At 45.3% G+C, this 13887-nt stretch overlaps 1 protein-coding gene across 1 annotated transcript; it reads right to left on the bottom strand.

Annotated features, from left to right (window-relative positions):
* Positions 1 to 212: 212 nt before the first annotated feature.
* On the bottom strand, positions 213 to 13799 carry LOC144698166 (uncharacterized). The gene is made up of 2 exons (XM_078570109.1): positions 13329 to 13799; positions 213 to 7028 (listed from the first exon to the last, which is right to left on the bottom strand). The coding sequence occupies exon 2, from the start codon at positions 6917 to 6919 to the stop codon at positions 5714 to 5716; it is 1206 nt and encodes a 401-aa protein (XP_078426235.1). The 5' UTR covers positions 6920 to 7028; positions 13329 to 13799; the 3' UTR covers positions 213 to 5713.
* Positions 13800 to 13887: the final 88 nt, after the last annotated feature.

The raw sequence follows: 13887 nt of genomic DNA, 5'->3' as shown, positions 1-13887 counted from the left end.
GATTATTAATGTATTAGTATCCTGATAATTGCAATAATTTCCTGATTATTGAAGCAATAGGCAGCTGATGATTAAACACGGTTTCACAGTATCTTTACAGTGCAGAAGGAGGCTATTCGGCCCATTGAGTGTGCACTGGCTCTCTGAAACAGCATTCCACACAGTCGCACTCATCCCCCTAACCTTGCACATTCTCTCTTTTCAGGCAGCAATCCAATTTCCTTTTGAATACCTCGATCAAACCTGCATCCTCCACCCTTTCAGGAAGTTTGTTCCACACTCCAACCACCTTCTGGGTGAAAAATAATTTCCTCATATCATCTCTTGCCAATTATTTTGAATCTGTGCCCTCTAGTTCTTGATGTTCTCCTGAGTGGGAACAGTTTCATTATTTATCCTGTCCATACCCCTCAGGATCTTGAATACCTCTATCAAGTCTCCTCTCAGCCTTCTTTTCTCCAAGGAAAACAGTCCCAATCTCTCCACTCTATCCTCACAGCTACAGTTCTTCATCCCAGGAATCACTCTTGTGAATCTCCTCTGTGCTCTCTCCAATGCCTTCCTATCCCTCCTTAAGTATGGTGCCCAGAACTGGACGTAGTCCGCCAGATGAGGCCTAACTAGTGTCTTAGACAAGTTCAACATGACCTCTTTACTCTTGTACTCAATGCCTCTATTAATAAAGCCTAATATACTATATGCTTTATTAACTGCTCTCTCAACATGCCCTGCCATCTTCAATGACCTATGTACATATACAGTGAGGTCCCTCTGTCCTGCACCACTGTTAGAGGCTCTCCCTTTATTTTATACTGCCTCTCCATATCTTTCCTGCCAAAACCAATCACCTCACATTTCTTTGCATTGAACTTTATCTGTCACATTAATACAACTGGAATTATGTAATTTGATCCTGATTATTAATGTAATTAGACTGTGATTAATGTAATAGGACGCTGATTATTTATACAATAAGATCCTGATTGTTGATGCAATCGGCACCAGACTATTAATGTAATAATATCTTGATTATTAATGAGTTGGGATCCTGAATCTTAAAGTAATTGGACTCTGATCATTAATGTAATAGGAACCTGAACATTGATGTAATAGGATCCTTATTATTAATGCAATAGGATTCTGATCATTATTGTAACAGTGTCCTGGTTATTGATGCAATATGATCCTGAACATTAATGCATTACAATCCTGATTATTAATATACTATTATCCTGATTATTAATACATTATGATCCCTGTTATTGAAGAAGTCGGCTTTCCAGAAAAAACGAACACCTGTACAATGTGCACAACCTTTTCCACAAATTTTATTTGCAGCAGCAATTGCGCCTGAGAGAGGAGGCCATTAGGCCACGCCCACCAACAAAAAAACCGTGAGGATTTAAAGGGGCCTCACAGCTGTCAGGAAACAGTTGGAGCTCCACGGCAGCCATTGCTGCCTCGGAGCTAGCGAGCCCAAAATCTTGTCTCACACCCCACTGGGGTCACGACCTTCAGTTTGGGAAGCCCTGACTTTCACTGGGACTATAAAATGGGAACTGGCTTTGAAAGCACTTGTTACAGTCCTAAGCATTTAAACCCTCTCTCCCTCCAGTACGAACTCATTGATGTGTTTGGAGGCTGGATGACCGAGTGAATCCCTTCCCACACATGGAGCAGGTGAACGACCTCTCCCTGGTGTGCATGCCCTGATGACTTTCCAACTCAAATTGAATCCCTTCCCACTGTCCCCACATTAACACAGTTTCTCCCTAGTTGACCGTGCTTGTGTCTTAACAGGCCAGATGTTCGGCTGAAACCTCCTTCAGTGATGTGGGGAAAGATTGGGGGGAGGTGGGGGGGGGTAGTGGGATAAACTGGATCACTCTTTGAAAGAGCCAGTGCAGATTCAATGAGCTTCTGTGCTGTACTCTGATGAGATCCTATGATTCTATAACAGGATAATGATTCATAATAAATACCATACGATTGAACCATAGAGCTCAGAAGGTGGCCATTCAGCCCATTGTGTCTGTACTGTCTCTCTGAAAATGTTGCCATTCTGTCCCACTCTCCTGATCTTTCTTCCAAGCCTTGAAAATCTTTCCTTATGAAGTAAAAATCCAAATCACTTTTGAAAGTTACTATTGGATCTGCTTCCACCAGTCATTCAGACAATATGTTCCAGATCAAAAACAAAAATTGCTGGAAAAACTCAGCAGGTCTGAGAGCATCTGTGGAGAGAAAGACAGAGTTAGCGTTTTGAGTCTGTATGAATCTTCATCAGTTTTTCCAGCAATTTTTGTTTTTGTTTCAGATTTCCAGCACCCACAGTATTTTGCTTTTATATTAATGTGTTCCAAATCATCAGAACTCACTGAGTAAAATAATCTCTCCTCATCTTCACCCTGGATTTTTTGCCAATTATTTTAAATCTGTTTTCTGTGGTTACCAACCATCCTATCAATGGAAACAATTTCTCTCTATGTAGATAAAAACTCCTCAAAAATGTCCACACCTCTGTTAAATCACTCCTTAATCTTCTCTGCTCTAAAGAGAACAATCCCAGCTTCTCCAGTCTCTCCACATAACGGAAACCCCTCATCCCTGATACTATTTTGGTCAATTTTCCATGTACTCTGTCCAAGGCCTTGACATATTTCCTGAAGTGTGGTGCTCAGAACTGAACACAATATTTGAGCTGAGGATTAAAAAGTGATTTATAAAGTTTCAGTGTGACTTCCTTGCTTTTGTACTTCATGTCTCCATTAATACATGGAGGGCCCCCATTAGCTTTTCTTAAACAATTTGATCAACTTTTCCTGTTACCTTCAAAGATTTGTGTCCATACACTCCCAGGTCACTCCGTTCCTGCACTCTGTTTAAAATTGTACCATTTAGTTTATACTGCCTCTCATTCTTCCTTCCAAAATGTATCATTGACTGTGAGTCACTTTGGGATGTTCTGAGGGTGTGAAAGATTTGAAATGAACACAAGATCTTTATCCTCCACATCCTGTCCACAGGGGAGTTCTCCTGGTGCAGTGGGACCAACATTCGTGTTTTAACTAACACCACCAAAAAAAACTGGATTAATCGGTCACTCTTCTGATTGCTGTTTGTGGAACCTTGCTGTGTACAAACTGGCTGTTATGAAACAGTAATAACTTGTAGTTATATAACAGGATTATTATAATAAAACGTCCCAAGGCACTTCAGAGGAGTTTCATAAAGTAAAAATTGGACACTGAGTCACATAGAGTGATGTTATGACATAGCATGTGGTAAATGCTGAGCTGTTCAAATCCCAGAGGGAAACTTGAAACAACTGTCACAACTAATTTACAATTTGTATGTTTCGAGATGCAGGCTTTGAATTCAGTAATAACAGGACCACCGAGTCTTAAGAGGTTTTTATAAAACTAAATTAAACATTTATTAACAAGAAAAATGATTTTTAAGCACACACATATGTCTACAAATTATCACTATAATAACTTCTAAACCCCCTAATTAATTTAACTCCCAGTTACACCTCCATAAGGCAACAGTAAGACACACAGGTTTTAAAAGGCTCAGGCAAAGCAAACAATACCCTGAACAGTTGAATTCAAAGTGAGTTATCTTAACTTCAGTCCCTAGAGGCAGCAGTTTGGTACATACAGGCTGAAGGCGTTTCACCCTTGTTAGATCTTAAAAATGTCTACCCTTAGACACAGCCTTCGCTCCTTTGTACATATTTTCCCCTTTGAATGCAAATTCCCATTGTTTCACTATGTCTTTGCACTTTATTTTTCTGATAATAAAAGTCTCTCATAGCATAAAGTTTTACCAGTAATCTTTGGGAAAAATAAACACACTGTTCCTTAACTTCACCTGGCTAGGTGACACATTTCTCTCCTCCTTTGAAAGCAATCTAGTCTGATTTATTTAAAAATGCAAATTTCCCCCTTTACACTTCACATTCTAAAACTTCCCCATGTTTACCTAATTCACATTTCAAACCTAACTTCTCTTACATCAAAGCACCCAGACTAGCTGCCACCTCTAATTCATATAAGTCTCTCTCACACACAGACACGGACTCTATTTTACAATAAATTCCAATAACATTTTGGACATTATTATATCTTCCTGACAGTGATATTAGGGTAAATAGAAAAAACCTTGACTGGAGAGGCAGATTTTAACAAGATTTTTAATCAGGAGAGAGATGGAGAGTTTAGGGAGGGAATTTCAGAGTTTCATGCCTCAGCCCTGCCACCAATGGTGGAGTAATTAAAATCAGGGATGCTAAAGAGACCAGAATGAGAAGCACAGATATTTCAGAAGGTTGTGAAACTACAGGTTAGAGAGATAGGGAGAGATGAGGCCATGGAGGAATTCGAAAACAAGGAGCTGAATTTTCAAATTCAGGCATTACTTGACCTGGAGCCGACATAGGTCAGCGAGCTCAGGGGTGATGGTTGAATGGAACTTGGTGTGAGAAAGCACACGGGCAGCAGAGTTTAAGGTGATCTCACATTTCCACATGTGGGGTGGGGTGAATGTGAGAGGCTGGTCAGGAATGTATTGGAATTGTCAAGTCTAAAGGTAATACGGGCGTGGATGAGGGTTTCAGCAGCAGATGAGCTGGGGTGGAATGGAGACAGGCGACGTTATGGAGATTGAAATATCTGGTATAGTGATGGTGTGGATATGTGATTAGAAGCTCATCTTGGGGTCAGATCTGACACCAAGATTATGAACAGTGTGGTTCAACCTCAGACAGTTCCCAGGGAGAGGGATAGACTCGGTAGTTAGGGAACAGAATTTGTAGTCGTGATTGAAGACAATGGCTTTGGTCTTTCCAATTTTTAATTGGAGGAAATTTCTGCTCATCCAGTACTGGATGTCGGATAAGAAGTTTGATAAGTTAGTAACAGTGGAGGAATGGAGAGGGATGGTGGTGAGGTAGAGCTGGGAGTAGTCAGTGTACATGTGAAAACTAATATGTTGCTTTTGGATGATGTCACCTAATGGCAGCATGTGGATGAGAAATAGGAGAGGCCAAGGATAGATCCTTGGGTGACACCAAGTTCAAGGACTTTGGAGAGGAAAGGAGGGTTGGAGATGGGGTGGTAATTTGCCAAAACCGTGGTGTCAAGGGTTTTTTTTTCAGGAAGGGTAAGATTGGTTTATTTAAAGGTGAGAAGGGCAAAACCAGAAGAGAGAGAGAACCATGAGCAATATCAGCTAACATGGGAAAGTTAGATGGTCAGCAGTTTAGTGGGAATAGGATTGAGGGACTCTGACAGGGCATGACGGGAGATAGGAGAGAAACTGGAGAAAGATGTGAGTTCAGGGCTGAGACAAGGGGGAACTTTGGAGATGGTTTGGCCCGGTGGGCTAGTGGAAGGGAGGGATGCAGCAGAGGCAACTGATCGGATTGTCTCAATCTTAGTGACAAAGAAGCTCCATGAGCTCCTCACACTTGTTGGAGGTGAGGATGGAGGAGACGGGGAGAGGGAGAGCACTTCAAAAGGAATTGACTTGTGTTAGAGATATTAAAAGGATTAAACACTGTATTTAACACAAAGCTGATTTATTTGACTTCTATTCAGAATGTTAGCCCTTTTAACTGGCCTGGGGTTAATTAACATCAGCAGAAACAGACCCCAATGAACATGGTTCTGTCCTGGATATGATTAATGACAAAATCCAATCACTCTATTTACCTGTGAATTCGCTGGTGTCTCATCAGGTTGGATGACTGTGTAAATCTCTTCCCACACTTCGGGCAGGTAAATGGCCTCTCCCCAGTGTGAACTCGCTGATGTGTCAGCAAGGTGGATGACTGAGTGAATCCCTTCCCACAGTCCGGACAGGTGAATGGCCGCTCCCTGCTGTGAATACGATGGTGTACACCGAGGTCAGATGATGTCTTGAACCCAGTCCCACAGTGAGAGCACTTGAACGGTCTCTCGTCAGTGTGAACACGTTGATGGCGCATCAGAACCCCGGAACTTTTAAAGCAGTTACCGCAGTCTGGACATTTAAATGGTCTCTCATCAGTGTGAATACGTTGATGGGACATCAGTTCCCTGGAACTTTTATAGCATTTACTGCAGTCTGGGCATTTAAAAGGTCTCTTGTCGGTGTGAACTTGCTGGTGATTCAGCAGGGTGGACAACTGAGTGAAACCCTTCCCACACTCAGAGCAGGTGAAAGGTCTCTCCCCAGTGTGAATTCGCTGGTGTGTCAGCAGGTTAGATGACCGAGTGAATCCACTCCCACACACAGAGCAGATGAACGGCCTCTCCCTAGTGTGAACTCGCTGATGTTCAGTGAGTTGAGATGATTGCTTGAACCCAGTGCCACAGTGAGAGCACCTGAATGGTCTGTCATCAGTGTGAACACGTTGATGGAGCATCAGGTCCCGGGAACTTTTATAGCACTTCCCACAGTCTAGGCATTTAAAAGGTCTCTCATCAGTGTGAACTCGCTGGTGTGCCAGCAAGTCAGATGACTGAGCGAATCCCTTCCCACACTCTGAGCAAGTGAACGGCCTCTCCCCAGTGTGAAAACGCTGGTGTGTCATTAGCGTGGATGAGGTGGTGAATCCCTTCCAACACACACAGCAAGTGAATGGTCTCTCCCCAGTGTGAACTCGTTGGTGTGCCAGCAGGGTTGATGACTGAGTGAATCCTTTCCCACATTTGGAGCAGGTAAATGCCCTCTCTCCTCTGTGAACTCGCTGGTGTTGCAGCAGGTTGGATGACCGAATGAATCCCTTCCCACACTCGGAGCAGATGAATAGCTTCTCCCCAGTGTGACTGGGCCGATGAGTTTCCAATTCAGATGAGGATTTGAATCCCTCCTCACAGTCTCCACATTTCCATAGTTTCTCCCCTCTGTGAACGGTGCTTTTTCCTTCCATGTTCAAAATCTGATGATATTCAGGTTACAATAAATCGGACAACTCCATCAGATCCTGATTTAATGTTATGTTTCAGTTTTCCGACTGTAAATCCTCCCCTTCTAATACCCTGTGAAATTGATTTAAAACAGAGAAAAGGGAGTGAGAGAGAACCCACAAAAACACAAAGGCAGTTTGTGAAATTGAGCTGAATGAATCTGTTATTTTGTGGTACAAGCAAAAAACTGTGGATGCTGGAAATCCAAAACAAAAACAAAAATACCTGGAAAAACTCAGCAGGTCTGACAGCATCTGCGGAGAGGAACACAGTTAACCTTTTGAGTCCGAATGACTCTTCATCAGAACTAAGGAAAAATAGAAAAGAGGTGAAATATAAGCTGGTTTAAGGTGGGGTGGGACAGGTAGAGCTGGATGGAGGGCCAGCGATAGGTGGAGATTGCCAAAAGATGTCATAAACAAAAGGATAAAGAGGTATTGACGGTGGTGATGTTAGCTAAGAAATGTGCTAATGGTGACGTTAAGGGTAGAAAGCAGGACAAGCAAGGTACAGATGGCCCTAGTGGGGGTGGGGTGGGGGGAAAGGATCGAAATAGGTTAAAAGGTATAGATAAAACAATGGATGGAAATACATTTAAAAATAATGGAAATAGGTGGGAAAAGAAAAATATATATAAATTATTGGAAAAAGGGGGATTGGAAAGGGGTTGGGGATGGAGGAGAGAGTTCATGATCTAAAGTTGTTGAACTCAATATTGAGTCCCGAAGGCTGTATCCCTTCCTCCCACCCCACCCCCACTAGGGCTATCTGTACCTTGCTCGTCCTGCTTTCTACCCTTAATGTCACCATTAGCACATTTCTTAGCTAATATCACCACCGTCAACACCTCTTTGTCCTTTTGTCTTTGACATCTTTTGGCAATCTCCACCTATCAATGGCCCTCTATCCAGCTCTACCAGTCCCACCCCCCTTAAACCAACTTATATTTCACCTCTTTTGTATTTTTCCTTAATTCTGATGAAGAGTCGTTTGGACTCGAAACGTTAACTGTGTTCCTGTCCACAGATGCTGTCAGACCTGCTGAGTTTTTCCAGGTATTTTTGTTTTTGTTCTGGATTTCCAGCATCCGTAGTTTTTTGCTATAATCTTAGTGTTTATTTGACTGCCTCTTCTCTTCAAGGAATGCCTACCTTGAAGAAGTATTGCTCTTCTCTCCGATAGGATTTCCGCTTCTCTCTTTTGCCTTGTTCACCTTCATTGCTTTCCATTTCTCTCCCGGTGTTTGACAAGGTGTTTACTAAAACTCGCTTTCACAGCCATATTTCCTTCCTCAGTGACTGTCTCCATCTCCGACTTACCCCACGTGGATTTCAACTGAAATTCCATCCCTCATGTTTCGATCCCACCCAGGATTGCAGGTATCTCTGGGACATACAACGCTCCTTGGACTGCTGTTCTTGTCGCATTCCGAGATCCACACTCAGTGCCATGCACCGCCATATGTACACACTCGACCTCCCCCTCCAGCAGCACCGACGCACCCTATTTCTAAGCTGCCCTTGCCCCCAGTTTCATTTTATTCTTCGTTTCATCCGACGCCTCAACAAGAAACTTTGTCTCTTTCTTTCAGGTGCAAAGGAATGCAAGCTCCAACAACTCAACGACACCAACGCCCATCCAGGACCCTCCACCCCTGCCCGTCCCTCTGTCCCCATCCTGTCTTCCAATCCCAGCCCCGGCCGTGTATTCACCATACCCCCTGACCTTCCCCTCTCTGATGCTGAACGTTCAGTGCTCAGCAAAGGCCTAGGTTCATACCCTTACGCCCTCATCTCAATGAATTTCGGGCTCGGCACGATGCTGAACTCTTCTTCCGCCGCCTTCGTCTCCGTGCTCACTTCTTTGGCCAGGAGTCCTCTCCACATTCAACAGATCCTTTTACCCGCCTCCAATATTCTCCCTCCACCTGGACCCCTCCCTCTGGATTCTTACCTTCTCTTGATCTTTTCATTGAGAACTGTTGGCGTGACATCAGTCGTCTCAATTTCTCTGCTCCTCTCACCCACTCTAACCTGTCTCTCTCTGAACTTGCTGCACTCCGTTCTCTCAGGTCCAACCCTGACATTGTCATCAGGGTAGTGCTGTTGTTGCCTGGCGCACTGAGCTCTACCTCGCAGAGGCTGAGCATCAACTCGTAGACACGTCCTCCTTCCTCCCCCTGGACCATGACCCCACCATTGAACATCAAGCCATTGTTTCTAGGACCGTCAATGACCTCATCTCCTCTGGAGATCTTCCTTCCACAGCTTACAACCTCATAGTCTCCCAACCTTGGATGGACCGCTTCTACCTCCTACCCAAAATCCACAAACAGGACTGTCCCGGCAGACCAATCGTGTCAGCCTGTTCCTAGCCCACTGAACTCATTTCTTGCTATCTTGACCCCATTCTCTCTCCCCCTGTCCAGTCTCTTCCCACCTATGCAATTCCTCTGACACCCTACATCATATCAACCATTTCCAGTTCCCTGGCCCCAACTGCCTCCTCTTCACCATGGACATCCAATCCCTCTACACCTCCATCCCCCACCAGGATGGTCGGAGCTTTGCTTCTTCCTCGAACAGAGGCCCGAACAATCCCCATCCACCACTACTCTCCTCCGTCTGGCTGAACTTGTTCTCTCACTGAACAATTTCTCCTTAAACTCCTCTCATTTCCTCTAAATAAAAGGTGTGGCTATGGGTACCCGCATGGGCCCCAGTTATGCCTGTCTCTTTATGGGGTATGTGGAACATTCCTTGTTCCAGTCCTACTCCTGCCCCCTCCCACAACTCTTTCTCTGGTACAACGATGACTGCTTCAGTGTTGCTTCATGCTCTCGTCTGGACCTGGAAAAATTTATTAATTTTGCTTCCAATTTTCACCCCTCCATCATTTTCACATGGTTCATCTCTGACATTCCCCTTCCCTTCCTTGACTTCTCTGTCTCAATTTCTGGTGATAGACTGTCCACTAATATTCATTACAAGCCTACCGACTCCCACAGCTACCTTGATGACAGCTCCTCACACCCCACTTCCTTTAAGGACTCCATCCCATTCTCTCAGTTCCTTCACCTCCATTGCACCTGTTCTGATGATGCCACTTTCAAAAACAGCTCCTCTGACATGTCCTCCTTCTTCCTTAACCGAGGTTTTCCACCCACGGTGGTTGACAGGGTCCTCAACCGTGTCCGGCCCATCTCCTGCGCATCCGCCCTCACACCTTCCTCTCCCTCCCAGAACCATGATAGGGTCCCTCTTCTCCTCACTTATCACCCCAACAGCCTCCACATTCAAAGGATCATCCTCCGCCATTTCCGCCAACTCCAGCATGATGCCACCACCAAACACATCTTCCCTTCACCCCCCCGGCAGCATTCCGCAGGGATCGGTCCCCCCGGGACACCCTGGTCCACTCCTCCATCACCCACTACACCTCAACCCCCTCCCAAGGTACCTTCCCATGCAACCGCAGAAGGTGCAACACCTGCCCCTTTACTTCACTCCTCCTCACCGTCCAAGGGCCTAAACACTCCTTTCAAGTGAAGCAGCATTTCACTTGCACTTCCCTCCATTTAGTCTACTGCATTCGCTGCTCCCAATGCGGTTTCCTCTACATTGGAGAGACCAAATGCAGACTGGGTGACCGCTTTGCGGAACACCTTCGGTCTGTCCGCAAGCATGACCCAGACCTCCCTGTCGCTTGCCATTTCAACACACCACATTGCTGTCAAGCCCACATGTCCGTCCTTGGCCTGCTGTAATGTTCCAGTGAAGCTCAACACAAACTGGAGGAACAGCGCCTCATCTTCCGACTAGGCACTTTACAGCCTTCCGGACTGAATATTGAGTTCAACAACTTTAGATCATGAACTCTCTCCTCCATCCCCACCCCCTTTCCAATCCCCCTTTTTCCAATAATTTATATATATTTTTCTTTTCCCACCTATTTCCATTATTTTTAAACGTATTTCCATCCATTGTTTTATCTCTACCTTTTAGCCTATTTCGATCCTTTCCCCCACCCCACCCCACCCCCACTAGGGCCATCTGTACCTTGCTCGTCCTGCTTTCTACCCTTAATGTCACCATTAGCACATTTCTTAACTAACATCACCACCGTCAACACCTCTTTGTCCTTTTGTCTATGACATCTTTTGGCAATCTCCACCTATCAATGGCCCTCTATCCAGCTCTACCTGTCCCACCCCCCCCCCGCCTTAAACCAGCTTATATTTCACCTCTTTTCTATTGTTCCTTAGTTCTGATGAAGAGTTATTCGGACTTGAAACGTTAACTGTGTTCCTCTCCGCAGATGCTGTCAGACATGCTGAGTTTTTCCTGGCATTTTGTGGGGCTGACACTAGGAAAAAGTGACCATGAAAACTGCTGGATTGTCAAAAAAACCCAACTGGTTCACTAATGTCCTTCAGGGAAGGGAACCTGACACCCAATCTGGGCTACACAAGACTCTGGCTTCTATAAGAACACAAGAAATATGGCCTGTTGAGCCTGCTCCACGATTCAACATGATCGTGGCTGATCTTGGTATTCGCTCCACTTTCCTGCCTGCACCCCATATCTCTCGACTCCCTGAGAGACCAAAAATCTCCGCATCTCAGCGTTAAATATATTCAATGATGGAGCATCCACAACCCTCTGGGGTAGAGAATTCTATTTTGACAAGAGAGATGGAGAGAGAGAAAAAGAGAGAGAAGTGGGAGAGACAGAGAGAGGGCATGAGACAAGTGGGAGAGAGAGAGAGGGATGTGCGAGAGACAGGAGGCAATGGGAAGGCATTTTATAGACCTACAACTTGAACCACAATTTGACAAAATCTCCCAAGTCCTCAACCTTGAAGGACCAGGGTAGCAGGTGTATGTGAACACCATCACCTCCAGGTTCCCCTCCAAGCCATACATATTCTGACGTCTGACATCCAGTACTGGATGAGCAGAAATTTCCTTCACTTAAATATTGGAAAGATGAAAGCCATTGTCATCAGTCCCTAATACAAACTCCATTCCCTGGCCACCAACTCCATCCCTCTCCCCAACAACTATCTAACGCTGAACCAGACTGTTCACAACCATGGTGAAATATTTCACCCCAAGATGAACTTCCAAACACATATCCACATCATCACCAAGACCTCATTGCCCGAATCCACCCAAGGCTCAGCTCATCTGCTGCTGAAACTGTCATCCATTCCTTTGTTATCTCTGGACTTAACTCTGGCTGGAGGTTCTAGAACTAAGGGCCACAGTCTCAGAATAGGGGGCCGGCCATTTGGGACTGAGATGAGGAGGAGGTTCTTCTCTCAGAGGGTGGCAAACCTTTGGAATTCTCTGCCTCAGAGAGCTGCGGAGGCTCAGTCATTGAACAAATTCAAGACTGAAATCGATATTTTTGAGATTGATTCAAAAAGTAGTGGCAGCAGAGTCTTTGAATATCTTTAAGGCAGAGGTAGATAGATTCTTGATAAGCAAGAGGGTGGAAAGTAATTGGGAGTATGCAGGAATGTGGTGCTGATGATCAGCCATGATCATATTGAATAGCAGAGCAGGCTCAAGGGGCCGAGTGGCCTACTTCTGCTCCTAATTTGTATGTTTGCTGGATTTCTCATATTAAAAACATCAAAGTACATGGGGATAGTGCAGGAAAATGTTGTTGAAATAGAAGATCTCATTGAATGACGGAGCAGGCTTTAAGGGCTGAATGGCCTATTCCACTCCTATTTCTTATATTCTCTCCTAATGCACTCCCGGCCAGCCTCCCACATTCAACTTCCCTCTAATCTTGAGGTGATCCAAAACTCTGCTGCCCGTGTGCTGACTCACACTGAATCTTGTTTACCCATCACCCCTGTGCTCACTGACCAACAAAGGCTCCAGGTAAGCACCACCAAAATTTTAAATTTCTCATCCTTGTTTTTAAATCTCTCCATGGTCTCACCCCCACTATCTCTGTAATCTCCTCCAGCCTCATAACCCTCCAAGCTCTCTGCACTCCTCTCATTCCGTCTTCCTGAGCATTCCCAATTTTAATTCCTCCATCCTTGGTGTCCACGCCCTGAGCTGCCAAGGCCATAAACTGTTGAATTTCCTCCATAAACCTCTGCCCCTCTCTATTGTTCTTTCTACCTTTAAGATTATCCTTAAAACCTACCTCTTTGACCAAACCTTTGGCCATCTGCTCTCATATCTCCTTACATGACTGTGTCTAGTGTTGCTCTATAACATTCCTGTGAAATACCCTGGAAAGGTCTATTACATGAAAGACATGATATAAATACACATTGTTGTTGTTGATTTGGACATATATCACCGTTCCTTCATCATTGTTGGGTGAATAACCTGTAACTCCTTACCTCACATCATTGTGGGAGCACCTTCACCACACGGACTGCAGTGGTTCAGAAAGGTCAAACATCATCTTCTCCACAGGTAACTGGGGATGAGTAATATCTGCTGCTGGTCTTGTTAGTGAAAGGGCAGAGGAGTGGGACTAGCTGATTTGCGCTTGCAGAGAGCCAGCACAGACAGGACGGGCTGAATGGCCTCCGTCTGCATTGTAACCATTCAATGACGAAAAACCGACTCTGGAGACCAGGGACCAGCCTCTGGAACCAATGCCCAGCCTGATACAAACCGGCTCTTCATTGATCTGGGAGCTGCGGCCCCGCTCGGTGTAAACGGGGGAGGGGGACCGGTCAGTTTATTTCCGGGGTTTGCGGTTTACACAACATGTTTCCGGAGCCTCTCCGTCCACCCGCCGGATCCATCGCTCCCTCCGCCCCGCCATCCCCCCCTTTACCCATTGTGGACCCGTCACCCCATCGCCATTACCTGCACTGCGCATGCTCCAGTCATTGCCAGGCCCCGCCCCTTCATTCACTCCGATTGGTTGGAGGACCAGCCGCATCCGCT

The sequence above is a fragment of the Cetorhinus maximus genome, chromosome 23 (genome assembly GCF_964194155.1).
Source record: "Cetorhinus maximus chromosome 23, sCetMax3.hap1.1, whole genome shotgun sequence".
Lineage (NCBI taxonomy): Eukaryota > Metazoa > Chordata > Chondrichthyes > Lamniformes > Cetorhinidae > Cetorhinus > Cetorhinus maximus.
The sequence above is the reverse complement of the archived record's forward strand: the minus strand, read 5'-3'. Positions and strand labels throughout refer to the sequence as shown.